Raw genomic sequence first — 9,911 nt, forward strand, 5'->3', positions numbered from 1 at the left:
ATGGAGGGAGAGAGAGACAGAGAGAGGCGGAGCCACGTGTTTCGTCAGCTCTCTTTCTCCTCAGCAGGCTCCTCCGTTGTGAAAAATAAAAATAAAGCTTCGCATGGAGGACGACAGGATGGAGCGGATGGAGTCGATGGAGCCGATCTCGGCGCACTACACCACGGCGTACCCGGAGATCCATCCCGATAGCGGGTACGAATCCAGAGAGACCACCGACAGCCAGGCGAAGTCTCCGGCGGCTCCGACATACGATGAAGAATTCGTGCACAAGGTATGTCGATGTTTACAATTCAAGATAAATAAATAAATAAAAGGTTTTTAGATGTGCCACAAACTGATATTTTAAACTTTGTTGCGCTTTCTTTAAGATGGGCTTTTCCCACTCTCTTGTTTTCCTTCTTTCTTATTATTTATACATTTATTTGCTGGCATTTATGAAACGCACTGAAACCCCCCAAAGGTCCGACAGCCGTAGGTTCGCCTCCGGTGCTGGACGGACGCTCTCCGTGGTGCTGATCTTTACTTTGCTGCCGTTTCACTTGGTCGCTTTCCAGGCTCGCTGCGCGTCAAATCTGATCCAAATTATTTTTAAAAATCACACAATTCTGTCTGTGATGAACTGCCAGTGCTACTCACTCATCACTGCTTCCTGCTTCGGATTGGAATGTAGCCTCAAATGAGGTCACTTCGTATCCCGAAATGCTCTCCAGCAAGACATTGAATCCCTCCACCCCCCTCGAGACCTGTCATCATCAACAGGCTAAAGATGGATATATATATATTTAAGTTTTAATTGTATTCTTTAGTTGTAGTCTCTGTAGACTGGGTTGTGTCTCCCTGTCAACGTGTTAGGGTAATATCCTGTGTTTTCCAATGAGATGAATGTGTCAGCAATGCTGTCATTATTATTAATCATAATCATAATTGTACGGTAGCACTTTTCCTGCAAAGGGGAAGAAGTGGTTTCCAGTTCAAAGAGACTTCATTAAAAATACAATCACACTTAAAAAGAATTATAATAATAATAAAAGACAAACATAAAACAAACATAAAATCTAGCAGTAACACAACTTCAGCTGTCTTATGCAAACAAATTAGTGCGTATAAAGATTTGTACAAGACAGGATGAGATGGTCTAAGTAGAGTAGTGAGTATAGGATTTTAAGATGGACTCAACGTGATTGGTAACCAGTGCAAAGAGGCTAAAACTGGTTTGATGTGAACAGTGCGTTTGAGTCTCAATGCCAGTAACCTGTGTGAGTGCAAGTGTGAGGATTGTGAGGGCGAGCAGGTGCTTAGCAAAGGGCATGTTGTAGCAATACAAGCTGCTCTTTAAAAAAATAAATCTGAGACAGTTCTTTAAGGGGAACACTTTCTCTCTCCCATTAGTCCTATGTGGAGTCTTAATCCTGCATTCTCGCTAGTGTCCACCAGGGGGCGACTCCTCTGGTTGTATAGAAGTCTATAGAAAATGACTCTACTTCTCTCTTGATTTATTACCTCAGTAAACATTGTAAACATGAGTTTATGTCTCAATCTCTAGTTTCAAGTCTTCTTCAACACAGCATGATGTTCATTTAGTACATTATGGTCCATTTAGAGTCAAACAGACCATAAAGCAGGGGATGCTTTAGGGCGGGGCTACCTTGTGACTGACAGGTCTGGGAGTTGTCCACGATTAACTCTTTCACGGCGTGCTTTCATTTTATGAAAGTTAATTACAACATTACTTAATACTCTCCAGGAAGATGAAAGTGACTTCCCACTTCCCAGCTAACCTCTGTTACCACGGCAACAGCGTCCCTACCCCTCCACCCCCGCCACAAACGCACTCATCGTCGTCACATAATGCATGTGTGATACTACAAGTACGCTTGTTTTTCTCCTCTGGTTCCGTCCTCACACGCACACGCAGGCATCATGTTACATGCTTTCAGTGACGCCTGGTAAACAGGAAACAGATGCCATTAAGTCGCAGGAGAAGCCGATGAAATAACAATATTGCTGCTGGTTTGTGTTACGCTCGATATGTTTGCCCGCTCCGTGATTATCTTTCTGATCCATTTTCAAGAGATTCATAATCATGAGTGTCTCTTTTTACGGCCCGGTGTGTTAAATGCCCTCTGACACCGTTTTCTATAAGCATTGGTTTGTCACATGACGCTGTAGTAAGAGTGATACTTGCATAGACTGCATGTAAGAAGTGGACGTAATCATCGGGATGTTGTGAATCCCTCAGTGTTATTATACAGTTTTCGAATAAACTCCCATACTGGATTTTGGAGCCAAAAGTCTGCCGTCCATGGTGTTGAAAGGTGTGCTAAGCGCCGAAATAATTGTCCCCCATCCTGATAAAAAGCCGAGGTGTGTTCATAAGTGGATACAGATGCATGTGCATGAACCTGTGGTATACTTATATACGGTCATCCTAGTTTACACTCAACCAACCCAGCAAACAGTACCTGGGATAGCGTGGTTTTGCCAAAGCTAAGGCTAAAATGCCTTAAGCCTACACTGAGAACAGTAGAAGTAGAAGTTTGAAAATACGAACACGTATACAAGCTTTTACAACCTCGTGGGCGTACACGTTACTTCTATTTCCAGTTTGTCCAGTTTGTGGACATCCAGTTACAACTCAAAACTCGACGTCTTGTTAAAACCGGATGTCAGAGAGGGAAACATTCAATACACCTCCAAGCAAAAATGACCTATCGCAACAGTGAAGACACTAATGCTGCATTTTCAGCATCAACACGTCCAAAAGCCTTTCTTGGGAAGACAGAGAGCAGCCTGGCTGTGTCTCATGTACTGTATCCGTCATAGTTGGAGGGCACATAATGTGTGTGTGTGTGTGTGTGTGTGTGTGTGTGGAGGTGGTGGGTATCTCAGCGTGACTTTTCTAAGTGGGCAACAAATGAAAGACAGGCCTATAGAAGATGAAGTACTGACTGCTGGCCCTGGTGACTAACTTGGACGCTTCTGAATGCTGCCTTTCATTCATTTCATTGTCTCGGAGGTTATCTCCTCCGGCTTGTGAGTCACACTGTGATAGCGGTACACTGCCAAGCCCTTGCAAAAGATAAAAATATTTGTGCGGCTCGAGAGCAGAAATGTCCACCGTGACGCAAATGCTGACTCATAGCCCAAAATAACGAGATGGTCGAGAGGGTACGGCTGTATTCTCGGCCGAGTCTGACAGCGATGTGTTTCTGTGACTGTGTTCCTGTAGACTATCCTGGTCGGTGACAGCGGAGTGGGAAAGACCTCGCTGTTGGTGCAGTTCGATCAGGGGAAGTTCATCCCCGGCTCCTTCTCCGCTACAGTGGGCATTGGATTCACGGTATGCGTTCGTCTAAACCTTTTACATACGGGACGTTCTCTCATTGAAATGAAGCAGGACGTCACGGGTTTAACTGTCAGTTCACAGAATCACAACAAAGTCGTGCAGATAGTTTGGGTTTAATTGGCCTCCGCTCCTGTACAATGGAGGTAAATAGAATTTTGGTTATGTTGCTCACAACATTGCAACATTATAAGAAAAAAACATCAACAACACCAACAGGGACATGTCTTTCAAGGGAGAGTTTTACCGTTACCCTGGAGAATTTACAGCACTCACAGCTTTGATTCCCTTGGGAAATAGAAGCACGCCACCTCCAGATGAAGCCATCTACAAGCTCATTGACTGAGAGGCAAGAGAGGGCTGGTGTGGAGGAGAACTTCTGAATAAATAGTTCACTGGTGTTTTCAGAGATGTAACGCTTTGTCACAACCTTGGTTTGGACATTTGTGTGCAAGGAGATTGCACTCTCAAAGAAAACACAGAAACGATCAGAGAGTGCAACATCAGTCACAGCAACCTTGGAAATGTTTACACCTTTGGTGATGATTAGGTCCAGAGTGTGCCCCCTGTTGTGGGTGGGTCCTGTCACATGCTGAGTCAGATCATAGTTATCAAGGACACCACATAGTTCTATAGACTCTCTGTCCTGGGGATTATCAACATGGATATTAAAATCACCAACAATAACAACACAGTCAAAATCAATACAGATTACAGACAGCAGTTCAGTAAACTCATCAAAGAAGGTCGCACAGTATTTAGGCGGTCTGTAAATGTTTAGGAATAAAGCTTGAGAGGAATTCAGAGCCACATATTCAAAATAACTAAAATGACCAAAGGACATCTGCTTGCATTGAAGAGAATCATTAAATAAAACAGCAACTCCACCTCCTTTCTTATGTGCTCTTGTTTCGCTCATGAAACTGAAGTTGGGAGGTGTTGATTCAATAAGAACAGCTGCACTGTTATCTTGATTTAACCAACTTTCAGTTAAAAACAAAATGTCCAGTTTCTGCCCAACAATAAAATCATTGATTAAAAATGTTTTTCCTGACAGAGACCTGACATTTAATAAAGCTAAGTTTAATGTGGTTAAAGCTTTCTTTGCCCAATTTATTTGGACAGGCTGACGAGGAATGTATGTTAAGTTTGATAAGTTTGCATGTTTACTGTTGTTTCTTCGCAGCCTCACCTTTCTTTTTCTATAAACTTGCAGGACAGGAATTGAGACGGCTCGCTGCATACAGGGCCCCGACTTTTCCTGGAGAGTCATTGGTGTCATTAGCCTTGTAGCCTGGACACAGAAGATGTTTCCTTTTACGTCATTTGTCAGTTTAGCCAGGCGTTAATCTGTGTGCCCAGTGCCCATTTCAACATCAATTAAAATCTCTCTCTTCTTCCCCCAGAATAAAGTGGTGACTGTTGACGACGTAAAGGTCAGACTACAGGTCAGTGAGTAAATGAGTTCCAGTGAAAACATGATGTGTTGGAGCGCAGGCTGGTGTCCTCTTGGGCGCCAGCGTCGCGGCTGAATATGAGACTTTGCCAAGTGGCACCAGGCCGAGCTCTTTGTTTCCCTTTCTGTTTCAGATTTGGGACACAGCGGGACAGGAAAGGTTCAGAAGTGTGACACATGCGTATTACAGAGATGCACATGGTGAGGCAACGGCGTCAACGTCGCGCTCTCCGCTGCTCTTTTACCCACAGATCACAGAGATGGCCAGCAATATAAATAACAATGTGTTCGTTGATCTTCCCTCTCAAGCTTTGCTCCTCCTGTACGACATCACCAGCAGAACCTCTTTCGACAACATAAGGGTAAGTCTGGGATAAGTCGACCGTCTGGCAGGATATGAGAAACAGCGTGTGTGTGTGTGTGTGTGTGTGTGTGTGTTATTGTAATTAACCTTGCATTCCAAATTTAAACACACTTTCTGACTGACTTGTGTCCGTCTGTCTCTCCTGTTTCAGGCATGGTTAACAGAGATCCATGAGTATGCACAGAGCGATGCAGTCATCATGTTGCTGGGCAACAAGGTGAGGAGAGGGAATTGTTGGAAGTCTTGAGAAAATTATGTGATTTTTAGTGAGGCCTGACTGAAAAACTGTGGTTTCTAATGATAGTAGAGGTACAATACATGTTTATACAGCGCTCCACAGCAGACAGACACAGTTCGTAATTAGCTGGTGAAACGTAGAAGTGTGGCTGTAGCCTAAGGGGCGTGTCCAGCGGCATTATCTGCCCTACGTTTTGAAGCTTTGAAGGGAAAGAGTTTTTTCCTTGTCAATGCAATGTATTTTGTTCCGCACAACTATTGTGAAGTTCACGAAGAAACTGTAAACGATCAAAAGCAGAAATACTCTCCAGTGCGACAGCGACTTGAGCCACCAGCAGAACTACCAGAGTGAGAAGAGAGAACAACAAAACGAGTGACAGGCGCGTGTTTAATCGAGTAAAACTTTGATTTGTAAGTGTTTTTAAACTGTGATGTGTGTTGGAGGGGGAGAGAGACAGCAAGACGGAAATCATTTCTAAAACGGTGCTGAAACGCCTGTGTGGACGGAGATCGTTTTCATTTAAAAAAAAGCTGTTTTAAAATGAAAACGTATTAGTGTGGATGTAGCCCAAAAATGTTGGGCTTTTTGTGAAGTGGACAGAAACACAACTTCAAATAACAGCTGGTGTTGCTTCCTGTGTCCGCTGGATGTGTGTGAAGACAGCTGTTGCCCGACATGTTTGCCACAACAACTCTGAAGCCGTTTCACTTCGGCGCCTTGTGAAAGTGTGGCGAGGGAAATACAAATGATCCACGTCAAAAAATGAAAAAATCCAGACAGAGAATGTCTGACGTTGACTTTTTATTTTTTGTTTTAATGTGATGTCCGATTCTAACTGCACTGCATCTCTTTGTCAGGGTGACATGAGCAGTGAGAGAGCCATCAGGAGAGACGAAGGAGAGAGGCTGGCCAGAGTGAGTATCTCCGTCACCGCTGTACGGCCGGCGCTGACGTGGTTCACTCCGCTGTTAACGCCGGTGTTTGCTCCTCCTCGTCTCCCTCAGGAGTACTCGGTTCCTTTCATGGAGACAAGTGCCAAGACGGGGGTCAACGTAGAGCTGGCCTTCACCGCTGTTTCCAAGTATGAATCACAGGATGTGCACTACGACACGCTGGCCCTAATCACTCCTCTCAGCTCATAAGTGCTTACCAATTGCTACTTCAATTATTTAATACTTTTTCAAAATCAATTGAGAATAACTCTAAAGGGGTTACAGTGTCAAAGAAACATATTCATCTGAATATATCAATCTAATCTAATTCATCTAAATAATTCAAACTTTAGTATTGATGAAATAATACCTTTGTTCAGTATCAATAATTAATAAGCAAATTTCCATGTTTAACTACAGTTTCAACCCATTTGGTAAGCCATTTAATTGAATAATATTCAAATAAAGTGAAAATATTCAATATAGTGATGTATTTTAAGTATTTAACTGCGATTGTAAAAGGGCCATTAATAAATAATAAAAGCCCTTAAAATTGACAGAATATAAGATCCATCCAATAATTTATTTCTTAAAAGGACTTTAAATTTTCAATTCAACCCATAAATAAATATGTTAAATATATTATATACCAATTTTTATTGATTTTATTAAGAATATTGTGCAAAAAGGTGCTGTTATTAAGAACAATAGATTTTTTAAATATAATATATGTCATATCATTATTTTAATTAACATAGGAGTAGATTGAGTAAACAAGATGAGCCCATTTTAATAGTAATTAAAAATCTCTACACTTGGTGAGCAAAATTGCCTCACACCTCGTAATTTACTTTGACTGACAAATAATGGTGACATCATCAATGTGGATTGAGGGAGAGAACAAATCCCTCTGTGCTGTTTTCTAAACTGCGTGATGTCTGGTTGTGTTCTTCAGGGAGCTGAAGCACCGGGCCGTCCAACATCCCAATCAACCCAAGTTCCAGATTCATGAATACATTGAAGCGCAGAAGGAGAAGTCGGGCTGCTGCAGCTACTTCTAAGTCTCCTCTCCTGAGCCCTCCTCCCACCTCTCTGGTACTCAGTGAGGAAGCCCGATTAACTCACTGCTGCTCACGAAATATGATGCCGCCATTCATTCAAGACTAAAAGCCAAAAGGTCAAACCGAGCTAGAAGCCACGGTTTTGATTAGCCGCCGCCGCCAACGTTTACACAGCAACTAAATTCAATTCAATTTATTTTGTACTCAAATAACACATTTGCCTCAGAGGGATTTACTATCTTCACACATACAACATCCTCTGTCGCCGTGTAAATATTTGAAGTGGAAATTTTATGCAAAACGTATTTCAATTGTTTGAGAAAATGAAGGCTGATGCCATCTGCTTTCTTTGTGAGAGTTAGATGAAAAGATCCAAACCATTCTTGTGTTGCCTGTTCGGCACAGAGGTGGAGTCGGGATGTGGTTAGTCTCGGTTAGCTTAAATGCTAAAGGACAGATAGCCTGGTTCTGTCCGAAGTTTAAAAATACACGCACAGCTCCAAAGATCTGAAACGCGTGTTCATGTTTTTTCGCATGCCTACCGACTGACCCAGCACTTAATGCAGATGAAGTAATAGATTGAAATCACAACACTTGCAAACCTTTCTAAACAATAACAAACACACAAAAAATACATATATTTTTACCATTTATAGTTCGTTTTTTACACTGCGACATGGTTGCGTTGGCTGTGCATGCTAACTGTGCATGCTAACATTTGCTACTGAGCAACAAACACGAACCGTTGAGGTTGATGGGAATGCCATGTTGCCATTGGTCATAAACATAGACCAGTTGGTATATTTTGAAGCCCCGAGCTTTAACATTTTGACAGTTGCCATCTTGTTTTTTTCATGCCACCAGAAGCTGACACGTGAGGGTGGAGCTAAGTACAAACCAACGCTGAATATGACCAACATGTTAAACCTTACTGCCATGAACTGAAACACACAGTGAAACGGCTGAAGTTGTGAGACTAAAACACGGACGCTTGTGAAGGCTTTTCACTTAAAAAACACAAACGTCAACCGGCGGCACTGGAGCAAAAGTTCAGACTTACCAAACGCACGCACGTGAGCTTGATATCAGTCGTCTCATCGAACCAATTATTATTATATCATTCATGCTTCTTTGAATCATGCTTTCATTATTGTTTGCCTTATCTATCTCAGACCAACAATACTTTTTCTGCCTTTTAATTCACCATGAAGTCACTGCTGATGGAAGCACAACGATGTGACAGCAGTTTGCCAAAGTGGAAGAAACTTAAAAACCACATTCACCCACACACCAGCGGCACACGCAAGCCGAGCACACAGTCACAAAGCAGACAAAAAGTCAACATTGCAACAACCCGGTATGTATGCAAACCTAGCAAGAGAGCCAGACAAAAGGCCACACACTGTGTCGTGGATGCAATTCAAAGCCAAGCGCACGTCTGTTCATCAGCTGGTCAGACTGGTGTTCCTGACGAGCTGTTGTGGAGAAGTGACAGCCGGCCGCTTGGTGAAGGCCCGCTGACTCAAGAGAAGCTCGAGGACACAGCTGGGGCTTACGGCCAATGTGAAGACTGCAACCACAACTCTATTTATGAAGATGTGGAGGAACGCAAATGTTTTGGTCATGTGACATGTGTGTCTCCAGAGGAGGCTCGTTGCATAAGACCAAACATTACACATGGGCCAGTTGACAATGATCTGTGGTTGGATTTTCAATTTGGTCCTTTATATCAATGTACATAATCTATTCGTGAGTGAGCAGTTTTTTGGAAAAAAGTATATATATATATATATATGAATACATTTTTTGCTATATATATATAACTTTTATGGCTTGATTATGGATTTTAAACTTGAGTTGCATCAGGACAAACATTAATTACAGCCCTCTGATTTTAACTCTCAGGGTTACATTTTGTTTTGAAATAGATCTAGGAAATAAATCCCCGTCATCAGCACATTAAAAGCTACATTAATGGGTTAAAATGTTCTGGGCCACAATCAATTGTTTTGGCAAACTTTTCAGCAAACTAGTTGACAATTTACACATCCAGCATTTCTTGAGAGTCGAGAGTCGAGTTTCCCACCAGCCATCCGAAACAATTACTTAAAGACGCTGAAAGAGAGATAATTCCCAGAGGGTCATAACTTTTACATTAGACATTGATCCATTAGTGCAGCTTTGAGAAACTAATGATGTCAAAACAACAGCTCCATGTTCAGGTTTTTACTGTGACACGCGCAGGTTCCTGAACTGCTGTTTTCAGTGTGCAAACTTCTGCAAATGTTTCTTATTGGTCAATTATTGTAGGGATGCTCAGGCCTGACACAGTTTATGAAAAGAAAAAAGAAATTCAGATTATTGCCTTTTGATCTTGTACACATTTAACAGTTGCTTCTTGTCAGACCAAGCTGCCAAAAGCTGTCTTTGATGTGTTGTATGCTGCATAAGAAATAAACTATTTTTAACGGAGCACAATGTGGTCAATAGCCACAATGGTGTGTGTGTGTGTGT

At 42.2% G+C, this 9,911-nt stretch overlaps 1 protein-coding gene across 1 annotated transcript; it reads left to right on the forward strand.

The window, feature by feature from the left end:
- Nucleotides 1-103: 103 nt before the first annotated feature.
- LOC306794846 (ras-related protein Rab-37-like) lies at nucleotides 104-7,397 on the forward strand (the record flags this gene model as incomplete). Its single annotated transcript, XM_079293076.1, has 9 exons — nucleotides 104-274; nucleotides 3,233-3,343; nucleotides 4,753-4,794; nucleotides 4,937-5,003; nucleotides 5,112-5,164; nucleotides 5,318-5,383; nucleotides 6,262-6,318; nucleotides 6,409-6,485; nucleotides 7,292-7,397. The coding sequence occupies 9 exons, from the start codon at nucleotides 104-106 to the stop codon at nucleotides 7,395-7,397; spliced, it is 750 nt and encodes a 249-aa protein (XP_079149202.1).
- Nucleotides 7,398-9,911: the final 2,514 nt, after the last annotated feature.

Source organism: Melanostigma gelatinosum, assembly GCF_949748355.1.
Source record: "Melanostigma gelatinosum genome assembly, chromosome: 21".
NCBI lineage: Eukaryota > Metazoa > Chordata > Actinopteri > Perciformes > Zoarcidae > Melanostigma > Melanostigma gelatinosum.